Source organism: Macaca fascicularis, chromosome 17 (assembly GCF_037993035.2).
Source record: "Macaca fascicularis isolate 582-1 chromosome 17, T2T-MFA8v1.1".
NCBI classification, from domain to species: domain Eukaryota; kingdom Metazoa; phylum Chordata; class Mammalia; order Primates; family Cercopithecidae; genus Macaca; species Macaca fascicularis.
The window spans coordinates 11,040,020-11,059,084 of NC_088391.1; the positions used below are offsets into that span (position 1 = coordinate 11,040,020).

The 19,065-nt window shown below is 38.9% G+C and overlaps 1 protein-coding gene across 3 annotated transcripts in view; it reads left to right on the forward strand.

Annotated features, from left to right (window-relative positions):
- The window catches only part of B3GLCT (beta 3-glucosyltransferase), a 120,633-nt gene that overhangs the window by 73,358 nt on the left and 28,210 nt on the right, over window positions 1-19,065 (forward strand). For all 3 annotated transcript variants that reach the window (XM_015439125.4, XM_005585593.5, XM_065533132.1), the window contains exons 10-12: window positions 1,950-2,019; window positions 9,151-9,264; window positions 11,235-11,334. In XM_015439125.4, coding sequence (XP_015294611.3) covers window positions 1,950-2,019; window positions 9,151-9,264; window positions 11,235-11,334 — 284 coding nt within the window. The remainder of the gene's footprint in view (window positions 1-1,949; window positions 2,020-9,150; window positions 9,265-11,234; window positions 11,335-19,065) is intronic.

Here is a 19,065-nt window from a genome sequence, read left to right on the forward strand (position 1 = left end):
GGCTTCTACTGATTCTGTCACCCAAATAGTGAACATGGTACCCAATAGGAAGTTTTCAAACCTTGGTCTTCTTCCTTCCTCACCTTTTTAGAGTCCCCAATGTCTGTTGTTCCTATTTTTATGTTTGTGTGTACCCAGTGTTTAGCTCCCACTTGTAAGTGAACACATGCATGCAGTATTTGGTTTTCTGTTTCTGCATTAATTCGCGTAGGATAGTGGCCCCTAGCTGCATCCATGTTGCTGCAAGTACATTATTTCATTCTTTCTTATGGCTGCATAGTATTCCTTGGTGTATCTGTACCACATTTTCTTTATTCAATCCACCATTAATGGGCACCTTCACTGATTCCATGTCTTTGCTATTGTGAATAGTGCTGCACTAGCACTTTATATCTAAAAAGAAAATCAACATTTTCCCTGTGCCGGGTAAGAACTATATATCATGACTCTAGTAATAACAATCATACAAGGTTAGTATTATTGTAACTCCATCTTACAAATGAGAAGAGAGAGGCGCAGAGAAGCCAAGTGCTTGTTTATGACTACGTAGCTAGTAGGGAGGGAAGCAAGGGTTCTGACGGGCTCCCCTTTATCCAGAGCCTTTGTGAAGGACTGCCCATCATAGTGCTTTAGGGTTAGTATGCCCACAGTCATTTCTTTTGTTGATGATGTAGGATGCATTGATTGGAATTTCTGTTCCATTTCCTGGAAAGGCCATTGCCAGTACTTTCTGTGACACCTAAGCCTTCTCCACAAGCCTGCACCCTTTACTGTCTCAGCAGGTGGCTCTGCCTTTCATCTCACTGACAGCCATCCAGAACTTTCAGAATGAATTCACTTGTGTTGGCAGACCCAAGGTCCAGCCCCAGTATGAGCCTGGAGACCCTGACACTCACTAGGTTGTTAACTGCTTTTCTCATAAGAAAAAATATGTTCACCAACCTCAAATGTTGTCGTTATTCTCAAGTCAGTCACACAGAAGTCTGTGTGTGCCATTTTAGGAGATAAATACATAGACACACACACACACCACACACACACACGCACACACCCCAAAACACAGTGCAGCACTGAGAGAGAATCTGTAATGTGTTTGCAGTTCCAGAGGCGCGGACCAGTCTTTCCAGGCAGAATGCTTGCTTGCTCTTTCAGTGCTCTCCTAGTGCCTTGAGTGACATGACAAAGCTGTAGTTAGATGTCACTGTAAACCAGCCCCAAATTATGTAGGAGTCATGATTGAATATGATTGCAGGCCTAAGACAGGTAATAAAGGGGTCAGGAAGGGCTTGGGTGTGCCTTGTTGACAGATCCCTCTTGGTGCTCCCTTTCATCTGTGTGATCATCCTGGGCTCCAGGACTGCCCCCACCCCACCTTCACCAGGTGTTTGAAGGAATCCTACCTTTGGCAGAGGAGAAAACATCCTTAGCCTAGACTTGGGTCACCAGTAAAGAGGCTGCTGTAAAAATGTTTTCAACATTAAAGTAAGGCCAGGCCCAGAAAAGGGCAACATCTCTTATTTTACACTAAAAAATCCTCCTATTTCTCTCTTTTTGTCAAAATCTTCACCAGCTGGAGAAAGGAAATGAGAGGTCACTAACATTTACTGGTCAGTTACTATGTGCTTAAAAAATTACAGTAATAATAGCAGCCTTGTGGTGGTTATTATTATTTTTCTAAACAAGCCGACTGAAATTCTGAGAGCTTGAGAAACTTGTTAAGGGGATGCACAGTCCATGCACGGTGGAGCAGGCAGGTCCAGGGCTGGCTGACAGAAAGGCTGTATTGTCAGCTGCCCTATGTTTCCATTTCTCCCCTAAAACTTCGTCCCGGATATGTTTGATATCCTTGACATTGGTTAATTTGAACTCTAGAGCATGTGAGATCTAACGTGGGTGTGAAGTTAACGCTGACTCACATATGCATATATTTTTTCTTTTCTTTTTTTTAGGGAAAGCCAGTGAAGAAGGAGGATATTTTTGTTGCAGTAAAAACATGCAAGAAATTTCATGGTGACAGAAGTATGTTTTGGGTTATTCATTTTATCGAACGCTAAAATCCAAACTACCTTTTAAAAAAAAGTACGAATGAATTCTTGAGTGTAAATTCAGGAAAGGGATCATGACAATCCGGATGTTGAAGTGAAAGCAGTTATTTAATCAGTATTCCTCATTGCACCATTTCAATCACCAAGATCAATTAGGAAGGAAAATTTTGTGTTGAAACATGAGTGGTCGTAGCCGATACTGTTTATAGCAGTATTTTAAATTGGAAATGGAAAAGCTCAGTGTGGCAGTCTTGGAGACTGTGTGAAAAACAATCCATTTTGTCAAACAACGTATTAGGTTCAAACAACATATTAGGTCTGTTCGCAGTCTCTAAACGGGATGAAGAATGTCAAGAGGGGATTTCAGGGTAACAGCATGCCAACAAAGAATAAAGACTTTTTCTTTTTTTTTCAATTTATTTCAAATGCTTACCTTGGAACTTGTTAGTTAAGAGATGTATTTGCTCATGAGTAGATAATATTGGAGAAGAAGAAAAAGCCGCTGTACAAACAGTGAATCTCTTCTTAAGGAAATCCTGGCATGCAGATTAATGTTGTTTTTATTCAGGTTTTTGATGTCATTACAGAATTCTGCTAAGTTGTGATGATAATGTAAAAAAAAAAAAAAGCCCATCCTAAATATAAATAGACATAATTTCTCTCTTTTTGCACCTTATTTCAAGCAACACTTTTCTGAAATTGAAAATTAGGCAGTCTTTTGCATTTTCTAATTTTAGTGCATTTTTTTTTTTCTCATGAAAAGACTGTCGATTTCACCAAGAATGTGATATTTATGTAGGAGAGATTTCTAAACCAACTGTCATTTTCATGGGATTGGAACTACTGAGGAAGTTCATTTATGTATTTTATGTGATAATATGATACATACAAATTATATTTTAAAGGGGAAGATGTTTTCCAAATAAAATAATATTGTAATTTGAGATTATAGTATTGTCTAAGACATCAACATCAATTAAAATTGAGCTATAATCAATTATATCTTAAAAATACATTAACTGTAAACCTTCGTATTTGCCTAAAATAGCCACATTAAATTCCAAATCCTATTAAATCAGCCTAAGTGAATATATACATTTGTTATACAACGAGTCCTAAGATACTATGAAGAATCAGTATAGCAGTTAAAATTTTCTATCATAAATTTAACCTAAATTTAATATCCTTTTACTTTTTTCATAATATGGAAGGGTTTTTTGGGATTATTTTGACAAATACCTTCTTTAAATAGGTATTGGGGAAATGAACTATACTGCTTTTTGTTTTATTTCTTTTACAGCAAACAGGAACTGTTTGAGTTTATTTAATTGATCTTGAAGCTACACTTGGAGTAGTGATTATTTTCACAATATGAATGTTAAGGATAGTGGTGCTGGTACTTTTTCTTTGAAACACGTTTTTCAGGTCACAGTGACGCAGTAAAATTAGGGACACTCCCTTTTGTATTTTTTATATTCTACAGAAATGAAAAAAAATAGTTTGTTAATTTTGATTTAGTAATTTTGAATCTAGTTTACTGCTTTCTTATTTTGTATAAGTTTGAGATACTCTTTTTAGATATTCATGAAATCCTTTTCTATTTGAATTTTGACTCAAAAGTCTTTAAAAATTACAAAATCTTAAAAGCCTGCTAGGAGCATTAGAAACAAACCTTCCAAAGCCAGATACATTGATTTACTGCTGTTAATTTGAATCTGGTGTCATTGAAGCATGAGGCCTAAAATGTATCATGAAGTTTTCTTATTTGGGTTTCTGTGGTAAACCATTTTGCAACTTGGATATGTTTGTTTGAAAAGATAGTCTAAGGCAACAGGATTTCAGTGACTTTTTGAAGTCCATTTTGCATGACTTCATGTAGCCTGCCAGGCCACTGTGCTCTGCCCCTCATTTTAGAAGCCTAGTCCAGCCACCAGTTGGCCCAAAGAGTTATCCAGTAATATCGGTTACAAGGATAACACCACACTAACTGCCTCTAACTGCTAATATTTTTTACATTTTCTGGTGTGTTTTTCACATATGTTCTATCATCTAATTTCATGTTGACACTTCCTTGTGTTATAATTATTGTTATTCACTTGTTGTAGAAAAACCTGAGTATGGAATGATACACAACTGGCCCAGTTTCTTGTATCTTACTGAGTAGCAGAGCCAAGAACTTAGGTTTTCTGGCTCCTAAATCTACCACAGCACAGCTATACTGTAATCTCCTTGGATGTATTACAAACTCAATACTTGATAAATAGTCTTTGGTGTTCACATTGATGTCCTGCTACGCTCAAGGTCAGTTTTGACTTGGCCAGAAGCTGCGAAAGTAGGCTTTCCATTTTTAGTAGCAATGGGTATGGCAAGGAATTGAAACCCACACAGGATCTAAAATACAAATTGAGCTGAGAATTTAAGACTGCCACTCCTGTCTGAGCATGTCACTGCTATAGTCAAGCAGAACACATGGTCTGGGGTGTTGGATTTTTTTTTTTTTTTTTCGTTTTCCTTTCCCTGTGTGCTCTATGGTAGAAATACTTTAGTCATAAAGGCCAAATGATGAAGGAAAAAAAATCTAGAGAAACTGTGCTTGTCTTTGCCAAGTTGACAGTGGGCTGTACTGTTAATTGTGGGCACAGTGTCCCCTGGCACTGAGTGGTGATGGCCCCCACTCCTGGCTCATTATAGTGTTGGTTACCTTCCGGGATGAGAAGGAGAGACAGAACGTGTTGTGTTCAAGGCCCTAGTCACAGCAAGGGAAAATACAGATTGCATTTCTTTTTTATACTCTCATGGAAGAACTGGTAATAAAACCAAGTTTCAAAATGAAAAGAAATATTTTAAATGTTGTACTTTCTTTGCTTAACAATGACACATTTATGTAATTGCTTTTGTCTGGATTCTGACTTAAGTAAAACATAGCATTCTTAGAACACAAAGCAAAACTATATTCTGTCTTTTGACTCAAGGAAGTAATCCATATTGACATAGTTGAAACAGCAACACCCTCTGAGGGGCAAGCATTTAGTAGGGTTTTAAAGAAACTTGGGAATGATTACATAAGGTGATGAATTGGGCATAGCATGTAAAATGATATTTAAACAAGGAAATGATCTCTGATGTTTTAATATTCAGCTTGATTGCTTCGTCTTGGGTTCTGTGTTTCCCACTGTGGGACCTGAGCTGTCAGAAAACCTTAAGAATTTTCTTTGGATCATTTTGCCATGCAGTTTGCGTGCATGTCTCATGTACCCCGTGGCAGCCACTGGTTTTGTTCATCAAATGGTGGGTGGTGGGACACTCTCCTGCAGTCTGCCTCTAATTAAAGAGGTTAAATTGCCGTTTGCTCAGCCTTTAGTTCCTTTCCATAGCTTCCTGAGCTCTTAAAAATTAGCACTATATTCCTTTCAGATTTAAAAAAAAAAAAACTGTTTGCTATCTTTACTGCTGTCGTCTTGTCTAGAGGCAAATCTGAACAAACTGATTGAAAGGGGTGTTAGGAGGCTGGTGTTCTCTCTGACGGAAGAGGCTTACACGTACTGTGGTACAATCTGCTTACTTAAAAGGCGAGGCTTGAATTCGAATACAGCAGATAGAAGGCCAGACTCTAATCAAATGAGGTGATTAGATCAATGACTGAAGAGAGGAGAGGAGTCAGGTGTTGCCTTTCCCTGGCTGTTGAACAGCTGATGTTCCAGATGGCCCTACAATGTTGTGTTAGGTCATCCGGGAGGGATACTTTTCAGGCTTAGGTACACCTTAGTCTTTAAAATGAGGAATTAGAACACACTCGTGTGTGTGTGTCCCTAATCTGCTCCTGAGAAGTACAATCAGGGTCTGATTTTGTGGCCACTGACTTGCATACTGAGACAAAAGGGCCATCTGCAAGCTGAAAATAGTGGATTCCTTAAAATAAAAACTATTCACATTCGATGGTGTGGTAGTTTTAATAAAATGTTCAAGTGTCAAGTTCATTTTCATTTATAACCTGAGACAGCTTTACAAGTCACTTCCCTGGGGGTAAAAATGCATGTTCTGTCCTCACAGTGAGACACGTCTTCTGCTTAGAGTCTAGAAAGCTCTAAGAAAGATTTATGCCATCTGTGCAGCTGGCATTTTTATAGTAAAATTTTTTTACTTTGCTCCAAGTTTAAGTTATCTCGTGACAAACTTTCTTGAAGGAGGCATTCACTATTATTATGTGATAGGAAGTATGCTTCTTTATTGAAAAGGAGATAATGTGTCAGGTAACTTATTAAAGTATTTTCTCAAAGTTTAATATCTTTAGGAATACAGTGCCTCAATACAATATAAAATATTTTGTAAACAATAGAATGAATTCATTTTAGAATTTAAGTGATGCTAATAAAATAGGCCATTATTTTAAAAGTTTAATTTAGAATTAAAACCGTGGTTGAAAATAAAGCCTTAAGCTGTTTTTTTTGGAAGACTTTAAATCCTTTACGGCTAAGAGGTACGACAGACACATGGAGGTTGTATTGACAAGGGGAGAGATGTACAAACTGTTGAATGCTTTAGGTGTTATAGAATCATAATATCTCGGCCGGGCGCGGTGGCTCACGCCTGTAATCCCAGCACTTTGGGAGGCCGAGGCGGGCAGATCACAAGGTCAGGAGATCGAGACCACAGTGAAACCCCGTCTCTACTAAAAATACAAAAAATTAGCCGGGCGCGGTTGTGGGCGCCTGTAGTCCCAGCTACTCGGGAGGCTGAGGCAGGAGAATGGCGTGAACCCGGGAGGCGGAGCTTGCAGTGAGCCGAGATCGCGCCACTGCACTCCAGCCTGGGCGACAGAGCGAGACTCCGTCTCAAAAAAAAAAAAAAAAAAAAAAAAAAAAAAAAGAATCATAATATCTCAGTATATTTAAATGGTTGGCTTGTTTTAAAATGATTAATCAAAGGCTGAATTGCCTTTATGAATAAAACCTTCCTTTAACAAGTTTCCACAAATAATCCTGGGCCTTTTATTGAAATGCCTACAACATTCAGTCCTCATTCAACTATTTATTGAGTACCTACTATGTACTAGGCACTGTGCCAGGTGTTGGGAAATGAGTCATACACACATTAATTCTTACCTTTAGTGTAATTACTTTTTTTTTTTTTTTTTTTTGAGACGGAGTCTTGCTGTGTTGCGCAGGCTGGAGTGCAGTGGCCGGATCTCAGCTCACTACAAGCTCTGCCTCCTGGGTTTACGCCATTATCCTGCCTCAGCCTCCCAAGTAGCTGGGATTACAGGCGCCCGCCACCTCACCCGGCTAGTTTTTTGTATTTTTTAGTAGAGACAGGGTTTCACAGTGTTAGCCAGGATGGTCTCGATCTCCTGACCTCGTGATCCGCCCGCCTCAGCCTCCCAAAGTGCTGGGATTATAGGCTTGAGCCACCGCGCCCGGCCCTTTAGTGTAATTTCTATTTTACCTGTTTCAAAGTAAAAGAGAAAGCAAAAGCGCTAATTCACCCTTGATTTTGATTTTAATTTTATTTAAATCCATTAATTGAGAAGAAACACCTGTGCTGTTTAATAAACCTATTAGAGCAAAAAAGGACTGAAGGCCTAAAGGCTGAGCAAATTGAAAGCAAAATTCACACAGCCTGCAGGGCTCTTGCTGGGGCACTGAGGAAAGTTCTTGACCTTTCCTCACAGCTTCTTCCAGCATTATGTAGTGGAGGATATTTTACCCAGCAGTGTGAACTTGTAGTGGCTGCAAGCTGCAGGGAGCCCTTTCCGGGGTAAGTTCTGTTGCTTCTTATATGCAAAGCAAACTGCCACAGCAGTGCCAAGGTTAACATTTTTGTTGTGCCGAAATTTGGAAGTAGAACAGAGTAAAATTTTTTAAACTTTCTTTTTTCCTTTTTTTGTCCCCCAGTAGCCCTATCTATTGTTTAGTACATCTTTGACCATTTTGACATGTAGAAACCTTTAGAACTATCTGTTTTTTATGGTTGTGGAAAAATTATATTTTAATATATGAAAATAATATATAACTGGTAATTTGGTAATAATTTAGTAGATGTGCAGAACTCAGTTTTTTTTTTTTAAGCCAATGAATGATTATGGAATGATGCACTTTCGTATTTTCTGTTTAAGGGCTGTCTGAACTGGACTCAGAATTTGCTTACTTACTAGCTAAACACTCAAAATTTACATTGAAACATCAGTTTTTGCATTTATTTCTATTTGAGTTGGGAACAGGGGACAGATACATGGTCTGATAAAGCTTCTCAAAAGTTAAGTGAAGATTTGGTTCATCAGAGTTTTGATTCTTAAATTAACAGTATATAATATCTAAATGATTTTTTTCTATTGAAAAAACAAGAAACCGCTTTTTAAACTTCAGAGATGCATAGGCAGTACTTTGTTTTTTACGTGTGGAAGAAAATAATTACGTGGTCAGGTGAATTAATATCAAGTAGCGGTAAGGCTCTCTGTCGGGTCTGCAGACAGAGCTATCTTTGAGCATCGAAAGCAAAAATACAGAAAACCAGGACAGCTTTCTGTTGTGTTTGTGTTAAAACATTTAGCTGCTAATGATAGAATTTTAAAGCCTGTAGTAGTTTTGTATGTTATTACTTCCACATTTTTCAAAAGTACAACATCGTAATATCAGTCATCATATGCAGTGATTCTTATTTGGCAAGGTCATGCCCTTTGTAGGGTTGGGTGGTTCTTTAGAATCTTTGGGTGGGGACATGCATAGTTTGCAAAGGTCTTCCCATGCTTCATGGTAAGAGGGATGGATATTCTCTTACCACGCTCCATGGTAAAAGAAAAATAAGTTAACATTAATGTAAACACAATAGCATAATCAAACTAGAAGATTTGTCAGTATATGGAAGTAACTGCATTCATCACCAGGAATGAGAAATGCTTTACTCTAGAGAATGTTGAAAATGCTTCAAGAAGAGGGTTTTAGTCAACAACGTTGGCATTTCTCAGGATTGGAAGCAAGCAACTCTTGGAACACCTGGAGAACAACAAATAATGTTTCTCTTCCTTTGTAGATGATTATACTGCCATTTTGAGTTTTTAAGCTTTCTTGTGTAACTGTGCCGGTGATTGTCATCTCTGTAATTTTTTCAGTACCTATTGTTAAGCAGACTTGGGAGAGCCAAGCAAGTCTCATTGAATACTATAGTGACTATACTGAAAATTCCATTCCTACTGTGGATTTGGGAATTCCTAATACAGATAGAGGTGAGTCCATAATTCTTACTAGTCTCCTTATTAAACACCCCCATTCTGTAAATACAGTAAATTAGGTTAGGATAAAAATGAAATGTTTTGTAAGTGCTATAATTTTTGCCTCATACTAGTTTTTTTCCCTTCTTCCCTCATGGATATAGATTGGTTCTCTCAAACTAAGGGCTTTATAGTACAAAGCGTTGCAGGTGTTTAGTAGACTGTATCCTATAATTGAGCACGTGATAGTTCCAACAGAATTTAACAATAGATTTTTCATACCTTCATAATTCTTTGTGGTCATGATGGGGTGCTTAAAGTTGATTTGTCATATTCCCACACAAAGCTTCTATCCTTGTCAGTATTATAGTCTAGTTCACATATTGTATTACCTGTGAGTGCCACCTAATCACATTCTACACTAGTTATATGTAGAATAAACTCTATTCTATATGTTAAGATTTTAATTAGTAAATTGTTAGAAATAAACCTGCTTTTCTCTTTAAATTGCAGGCTTTCTAATTAAAAACACTTTTTAGGATGCAGAGAGTGGAATGGTAGACATTGGAGACTCCAAAAGGTGTGGGAAAGTAGAAGAGGGGTGAGGGATGAGAAATTACCCACTGGGTACGATAGACACTCTTCGGGTGATGGCTTCACCAAAAGCCCAGACTTCACCACTGTGCAATATGCCCATGTTACAAAACTGCACTTGTACCTCTTAAATCTATAAAAATTTTTAAAAATTGTGTCAAAAATGGAAGTGTAAATTTGGCCACCTCATCTTCAAATAGTCTTTATTCATCTTAAGTTTTATCCAGTATTTCTGCCACCCTTTTTTCTTTATTTTTTTGTTCCCCACGCCCTTTTATGAGTAAAGAAAAAAAGTAGCAAACTGATTATGTTATATACAGTTTATCTTAATTATTTTATGTTAGTGTCACTCATAATTCTTTCATTAATATAGTACAGTGTAGAATCAGATATGCCATTTCTGTAGTTACCAGTTCTTCTGACAAGGTTAAGTGTATTGCTGAGTCTGTCTGTTGCTGTTTGATTTGGAAAAACTGTTTTAGATTGGGTTTAATAATCATGTATTTACGTATACCTTCCTTATTTGATTTCTTCATTTCTAGTCTGACCTTATTGCCTATATGTATATTTGTTCTAAAAGGGATTTGAGATGGCTTTCAAACATACATATTGTAATGGTTAAAAATACACAGAGATCAAGAGTAAAGAAAATAAAGGTCAAATTGAGTGGTTTGATAGTCATTAATATAAGTTAATATTTGTTCTCCACTGTGTCACCAAATAATTAAAATGAGGGGGCATATTCCTGTTTATCAATTTGACTGCTCTTCCCAAGTGTTTTATTTTGGTCCCAGCAGTTACCATTAAAGCATTGCAATTTATCTATTGGTATCCGAAGGACTGTTACTCTGTCTTACTCAGCACTGTATCCTTCAGTGCATATCTTAGTACCTGCCACAGTATCTGGCATATTAGAAACTTAGTGGTAGTAAATATTTACAAAATAAATAGAGGTATAAGCGTCCACCTTTGCACTGCTGCTTCCCTGTGGCAGTGGTGCCTGGGGTTCTAACACCTCCTTCAGAATAAGCGTATCTAAGAAAGGATACCACTGCTCATTGCTGTGAGTCTTAAAACTGTCTTGCCCAGACTGAAGATGCTAATTCTATCTCTGCCTCAAATTATCTGTGTGACTGTGTAATTCCACTAATCTCTCTAAGTCTCCATTTCCTCGTGTGTGAAATGAATGACTTGACTTTCATTATCTCTAAAGTTCCTACTGGTTCAATGTGTCTGTGAAAATTAGAAAGGCTATTTTTAAAAATTTTGAACTTTTAAGCTGCATGTTGGTGTGTAAGCTCTTACAACACTGCAAAACTCAAAAGAAATTAATGAATTCTATATATTTTATAGGAAATAATACATTGTAAGTTTTTTCTTGCCTTTTTTAGGTCATTGTGGAAAGACATTTGCCATATTGGAAAGATTTCTGAATCATAGCCAGGACAAAACAGCATGGTTAGTCATTGTGGATGATGATACATTAATAAGGTAAGGAGTCATTCTCATCCTAAATGGCTTTAAATTCTACATATATTCATATTCAAAAAACTAGATGGTACTTTTTCTGGCCAAGATGAATTAACGGGGACAGGGTTTACCCTTTTATCTGAACCAACCCTCTAAAAGAACAAAATATATAAAACAAAGGTTTTTAAGATACTGAATATTAGGTGCAAAGGAAAATGATCTAAAAGAAACATGAAGCAAATGAGGTAAGTTCTGTGACTGCCACAGCTGACTGCCTTAAGAGAATTCCAAGTTACTGCTTAGGGAGGGAGCACCAGATGGAACCTGACAGACTCTGTGGGTGGAAAAGATGGAGACCAGAGTCTCAGGAGACCAAGGCTATTAGAGTTTGCAGGACAGAGTACCAGAGAGGGGAGAGCTATACAGAAAGGGAATACTGGAGATAGGTGAAGAGCCCCCTATGTATTCAGTAGAGTATTGATCAGTGCATATGTGTGAGGAGACTACCCGATGCTGGGGAAAGATCCAACCAGATTAGAGGGGATGGTTACTGACACTCACACAGGCCTGGGCTGGAAAACCCCTATTCATAAGGTATTGAAAAGAGTACGTAAAAGGGTCTTGCCTCAATAGGGGGGATAGTTAACCCTAGACTAAGCACTTTCCTAGTCCTGCCTAACATATCTGAAAAGCAAGATACAAGAAAATGAAACTGTTTCTAAGTAATAGCCTGTGTCTGAGAACAAAACTCAGGAAGACTTACAGAAGTACAAAAATGACCAACATCTAATGAAGTAAAATTCATAATGTCTGCCATCCAATCAAAAGTTGCCAGGCATATAAAGCAGCAGGAAAATACAGAAGTGAAAAAAAAAATAGCTTATTGAAATGGTTTCAGAATTTATACACGGTTAGAATTAGAAGTTGTTAAGCTGTTACTATTAAATAGTTATTATACTTCTGTTCCATGTGTTCAAAAAGACATGGAATGTCTCTTAGTCTTAAATAAGTTGAAATCATACCTCTAGAGATGAAAACTACATTCTTGATTGAGGTGAAAAACCCACTGGATGGGTTTCATAGCAAATCAGACATTTAAGAAGAAAGTATCAGTGAACTTGAAGACAGTGCGATAATAACTATCCAAAGTGAAACACCAAGATAAAAAATAATTTTAGAAAATTAACACCATCACTGAGCTGTGGGACAATTTCAGGTGGCCTTGAATATATACAATTGAAATCTCCAAAGAGAAGGGGCACATAAGTATTTAAAGAAATATTTTTCAAATTTAATGAAACTTGTAAACCGACAGATCCAAGAGTCTCAGTGAACCCCAGGCACACCATGAACACAAGAGCAGAGAACAGCCACCTCCAGGAATGCCATAATGGACACTTACGGCAGTACCCACTGCCCTGCTCTGGGCGGCTGTGGAATTGAGAACTAGCATGCTCAACCCATTGCAGCTACCTGCAACACCAACATGGACCTCTTGGGTCTCTGGGTTGCTCCACCACCACTGCTGCCATCATTCATATCATACCAGCTACTCAGGGGGCTGACAACTTGTCTACCCATCTAGCCCACTGCCCTCATTACTAGCTTCTAAGCAAGCAATTCACCTGCAGGCCCAAGAATCAACCATTCAGAACTCTGTAACACTGCAGCCAGCATAAGCTACTATAGGGCCTAAAAACACGCATATTCACCCTTCTGCTGCCACCACTGGGGCCCAAAGACTGACTCAGTTGGCATCCAAGTCCCCAGCAAAATTTCACAGCTTTGGCTACTAACCATACCCTAAGCCACTGAGGAAATTACACATACCGTGGACTGTGTACTATTGAAAAAGTCACACAAAGACCACGCTACAACAGCACCAAAAATGAAAGCCAAGGTGTCTTACTTAACCAACAACATATATACATCTTCAGGAAAAATATTCTCCCCTACAAAAGCAATTTTTAAAAATTGGAAAAACAGTACCAGATATGCAGATATCAATGGAAGGAAACAGGAAACATGAAAAAGCAGGAAAATATGATACCAGTAAAGGGCCACAACAATTTTCTAGGAACAGATCCCAATCAGTAAGAATTCCTTGAAATAACAGATAAAGAATTCAAAATATTGATTTTAAAGAACCTCATTGAGGTACAAGAGAAATGTGAAAACCAGTACAAAAATAAGAAAATGAATTCAAGATATGAATGAATGAGAGATATACCAAGGAGACAGATATCTTTAAAAAACCAAACAGATTCTGGAACTGAAAATTCATTAAAGAAAATACAAAATACATTTGAAAGCTTCAGTAATAGAGTAGACCAAGCAGAAGGAGGAATTTCAAAACTTGACGACAGATCTTTTGAAATAATCCAGCCAGACAAAAATAAGGAAAAAATGAAAAAGAATGAAAACAGCCCTCAAGATGTCTGGGACTACACAAAATGACCAAACTTATGAATTATCAATATTTTTGAGGGGAAAGAGAGATCAAAAAGTTTAGAAATCCTACTGAAGGAAATAATTGATGAAAATGTCCCAAATCTAGCAAAAGAGATGTTTAGATACAGGAGATCCAGTGATCTTCAGGTAAATACATTGAAAAAAGGACTTCACATGGCATATTAGGACTTCACATGGCATATTATATTCAGAATGTTTAAATTCAAGTGAAAGAAAGATCTTTAAAATTACAAGAGCAAAAGCATCAAGTCACGTATAAAGGACTAATAGTGGACTTTTCAGCAGAAATGTTATAGGCCAAAGAGAATGAGTTGGCACTTTAGCCATCGTGCTAAAAGAAAGAAAGAAAGAAAAAAGCTGTGAGCCAAGAATTTTATATCCTGCCGGAATAAGCCTTATAGATAAAGGAGAAATAATCTTTCCCAGACAAGGAAATGCTGAGGGAATTTGTCACCACTAGATTGGCCCTACAGGAAGTGCTCAAAGGGGTCTTGAACATGGAAACAACAGGTTGATACTATCATCCAAACACATGAAAATATAAAACTCACAGGTCTTATAAAACAGAGAATGGAATCAAATGGAAATCTGACAAAATTTCATCAAACCACAACAACAGAGAGAAAGAATGAATTTGTAAAACAACTAGAAGACAGTAAACAGTGTGACAGGGACAAAGCCTCAGATATCAAGATTAACCTTGGATATAACTGGATTAAATGCTTCACTTAAAAGATACAGATTGCCAGAATGGATTTTTAAAATTATTTTATCTGGCATTTTCCAATAACATTGGTAGTATTTTTTTTTAATTATACTTTAAGTTCTGGGGTACATGTGCAGAATGTGCATGTTTGTTACACAGGTATACATGTGCCATGGTGGTTTGCTGCACTCATCAACCCGTCATCTACACTAGGTATTTCTCCTAATGCTACCCCTCTCCTAGCCCCCCACCTTCCAACAGGCCGTGGTGTGTGATGTTCCCCTCCCTGTGTCCAGGTGTTCTCGTTGTTCAACTCCCACATATGACTGATAACATGCGGTGTTTGGTTTTCTGTTCCTGTGTTAGTTTGCTGAGAATGATGGTTTCCAGATTCATCCATGTCCCTGCAAAACATGAAATCATCCTTTTTTATTGCTGCATAGTATTCCATGGTGTATATGTACCACATTTTGTTTATCCAGTCTGTCATTGATGGACATTTGGATTGGTTCCAAGTCTTTGCTATTGTGAATAGAGCTGTAATAAACATAAGTGTGCATGTGTCTTTATAGTGAAATGACTTACAATCCTTTGGGTTTATACCCAATAATGGGATTGCTGGGTCAAATGGTATTTCCAGTTCTAGATCCTTGAGGAATCGCCACACTGTCTTCCACAATGGTTGAATTTACACTCCCACCAGCAGCATAAAAACGTTCCTATTTTTCCACATCCTCTCCAGCATCTGTTGTTTCCTGACTTTTAATGCTTGCCATTCTAACTGCTGTGAGATTGTATCTCATTGCGGTCTTGATTTGCATTTCTCTAATGACCAGTGATGAGCTTTTTTTCATATGTTTGTTGGCCACATAAATGTCTTCTTTTGAGAAGTGTCTGTTCATATCCTTTGTCCACTTTTCAGTGGGGTTGTTTGTATTTTTCTTGTAAATTTGTTTAAGTTCTTTGTGGATTCTGGATATTAGCTCTTTGTCAGATGGATAGATTGCAAAAATTTTCTCCCATTCTGTAGGCTGCCCGTTCACTCTGATGATAGTTTCTTTTGCTATGCAGAAGCTCTTTAGTTTAGTTAGATCCTATTTGTCAATTTCGGCTTTTGTTGCCATTGCTCTTGATGTTTTAGTCATGAAGTCTTTGCCCATGCCTGTGTCCTGAATGGTATTGCCTAGGTTTTCTTCTAGGGTTTTTATGGTTTTAGGTCTTTAACTCTTTAATCCATCTTTAGTTAATTTTTGTATAAGGTGTAAGAAGGTTTTCTGCATATGGCTAGCCAGTTTTCCCAACAGAGACTAGGATTGCAACCACTGCTTTTTTTTTTCCTTTCCATTTTCTTGGCAAATCTTCCTCCATTCCTTTATTTTGAGCCTATATGTGTCTTTGCACATGAGATGGGTCTCCTGAATACAGTACACCGATGGGTCTTGACTCTATCCAATTTGCCAGTCTGTGTCTTTTAAATGGAGCATTTAGCCCATTTTCATTTAAGGTTAATATTGTTATGTGTGAATTTGATCCCGTCATTATGATGCTAGCTGGTTATTTTCCCAGTTAGTTGATGTAGTTTCTTCATAGTGTAGAAGGTCTTTACAATTTGGTATGTTTTTGCAGTGGCTGGTAGCACTTTTTCCTTTCCATATGTAGTGCTTCCTTCAGGAGCTCTTGTGAGGAAGGCCTGGTGGTGACAGAATCTCTCAGCATTTGCTTGTTTGTGAAGGATATTATTTCTCTTTCACTTATGAAGTTTAGTTTGGCTGGATATGAAATTCTGGGTTGAAAATTATTTTAAGAATGTTGAATATTGACACCCACTCTCTTTTTGTGGCTTGTAGGGTTTCTGCTGAGAGATCCGCTGTTAGTCTGATGGGCTTCCCTTTGTGGGTGACCCAACCTTTCTCTCTGGCTGCCTTTAACATTTTTTCCTTCATTTCAACCTTGGTGAATTGATTATTATGTGATTATCTGATTATTATGATTATTATCTGATTATTATGTGTCTTAGGGTTGCTCTTCCGGATGAGTATCTTTGTGGTGTTCTCTGTATTTCCTGAATTTGAATGTTAGCTTGTCTTGCTAGGTTGGGGAAGTTCTCCTGGATAATATCCTGAAGAGTTTTTTCCAACTTGGTTCCATTCTCCCCATCACTTTCAGGTACACCAATCTAACATAGATTTAGTTTTTTCACATAGTCCCATATTTCTTAGAGGCTTTGTTTGTTTTTCATTCTTTTTTCTCTAATCTTGTCTTCACGCTTTATTTCAGTAAGCTGGTCTTCAATCTCTGCTATCCTTTCTTCCACTTGATGGATTAGGCCATTGATATTTAAAACTTTTTTAAAGTTCTTAGCTTCCTTGCATTGGATTAGAACATGCTCCTTTAGCTTGGAGGAGTTTGTTATTACCCACCTTCTGAAGTCTACTTCTGTCAATTCGTCAAACTCATTCTCTGTCCAGTTTTGTTCCCTTGCTGGCGAGGAGTTGTTATCCTTGGGAGGAGAAGAGGCATTCTGGTTGTTTTTGGAATTTTCAGCCTTTTTGCACTGGTTTTTCCTCATCTTCGTGGATTTATCCACCTTTGCTCTTTGATGGTGGTGACCTTCGGAATTGGTTTTTGTGTGGATGTCCTTTTTTTGATGTTGGTGCTATTCCTTTCTGTTGGTTAGTTTTCCTTCTGACAGTCAGGCCCCTCTACTGCAGGCCTGCTTGAGTTTGCTGGAGGTTCACTCTAGACCTCATCTGCCTGGGTATCACCAGTGGAGGCTGCAGAACAGCAAAGATTGCTGCCTTTTCCTTCCTTTGGAAGCTTTGTCCCAGACAGGCACCCACCAGATGCTAGCTGGGGCTCTCCTGTATGAGGTGTCCGCCAGCCCCTGCTGGGAGGTGTCTCCCAGTCAGGAGGCACAGGATTCAGGGACCCACTTGAAGAGGCAGTCTGTCCCTTAGGAGAGCTCTAGTGCTGTGCTTGGAGATCTACTGCTCTCTTCAGAGCCAGCAGACATGAACGTTTAAGTCTGCTGAAGCTGTACCCACAGCCACCCCTTCCCCGAGATGCTCTGTCCCAGGGAGATGGGAGTTTTATCTATAAGCCCCTGATTGGGCCTCCGCCTTTCATTCAGAGATGCCCTGCCCAGAGAGGAGGAATCTAGACAGGCAGTCTGGCTACAGCAGCTTTGCTTAGCTGTGGTGGCCTCCACCCAGTTCGAACTTCTAGGCAGCTTTGTTTACACTCTGAGGGGAAAACCACCTACTCAAGCCTCAGTAATGGCAGATGCCCCTCCCCCCACCAAGCTCAAGCATCCCAGGTGGACTTCAGACTGCTGTGCTGGCAGCAAGGATTTCCAGCCAGTGGATTTTAGCTTGCTGGGTTCTGTGGGGGTGGGATTCGCTGAGCTAGACTACTTGGCTCCCTGGCTTCAGCCCCGTTTCCGGGGAGTGAACAGTTCTGTCTCGCTGGCATTCCAGGCACCACCAGGGTATAAAACAAACTCCTGCAGCTATGTCGGTGTCTGCCCAAATGGCTGCCCAGTTTTGTGCGTGAAACCCAGGGACCTGGTTGGTATAGGTACCTGAGGGAATATCCTGGTCTGCGGGTTGTGAAGACCGTGGGAAAAGCGTAGGATCTGGGCCAGAATGCACCATTCCTCATAGCACAGTCCCTCTCAGCTTCCCTTGGCTAGGTGAGGGAGTTCCCCGACCCCTTGTGCTTCCCATGTAAGATGACGCACCCCGTTTCTGCTCGCCATCTGTGGGCTGCACCCACTGTCCAACCAGTCCCAATGAGATGCGCCAGGTACCTCAGTTGGAAATGCAGAAATCACCTGCCTTCTGCACTGATCTCACTGGGAGCTGCAGACCAGAGCTGTTCCTGTTCAGCCATCTTGCCAGCCATCTCCTGTTTTTTGTTTAATAATTATTTCTCATAGTTCTCGAGGCTGGAAGCCTGAGATCGGGGTGCCAGCATGGTTGGGCTCTGGTGAGGGCTCTCTTTTGGGTTGCAGCGTGCTGACTTCTTGTATCCTTAGATGGTGGAGAGAGAGCAAGCTAGCTCTGTGGCCTCTTAGAAGGGCATGAATCCCATTTATGAGGTCTCCACCCCCATAATCTCTTCACCCCCGCCAAAGGTCCCACCTCTAAATACCTTCATATTGGGAATTAGATTTCAACATATGATAAAATTTGGGGGGAACACAAACATTCATTCCATAACAGCTACTAGTCTTCTCTTAGTGTAGACTATCAAATACTAAGAAAAAGAAGGGTCTGTTTTTCAATAGAGATGATGGAAAAACACTGTAAAATTATGTAACTTTTTTTTTCCGTCACCATCTGGTTCATCCACAATATGTTTCTTTTTCCTTTTTTTTTTATTGTGGTAAAGTACACACAACATCAAATTTACCATCATAACCATTTTTAAGTGTACAGTTTAGTAGTATTAAATACATTCATAATGTTGTGCAGCCATCTCCATAACTCTTTTCATCTTGTAAAACTGAACCTCTATATCCATTAAACAATAACTGTCTATACTCCCCTACTCCCATCCCCTGGCAACCATCA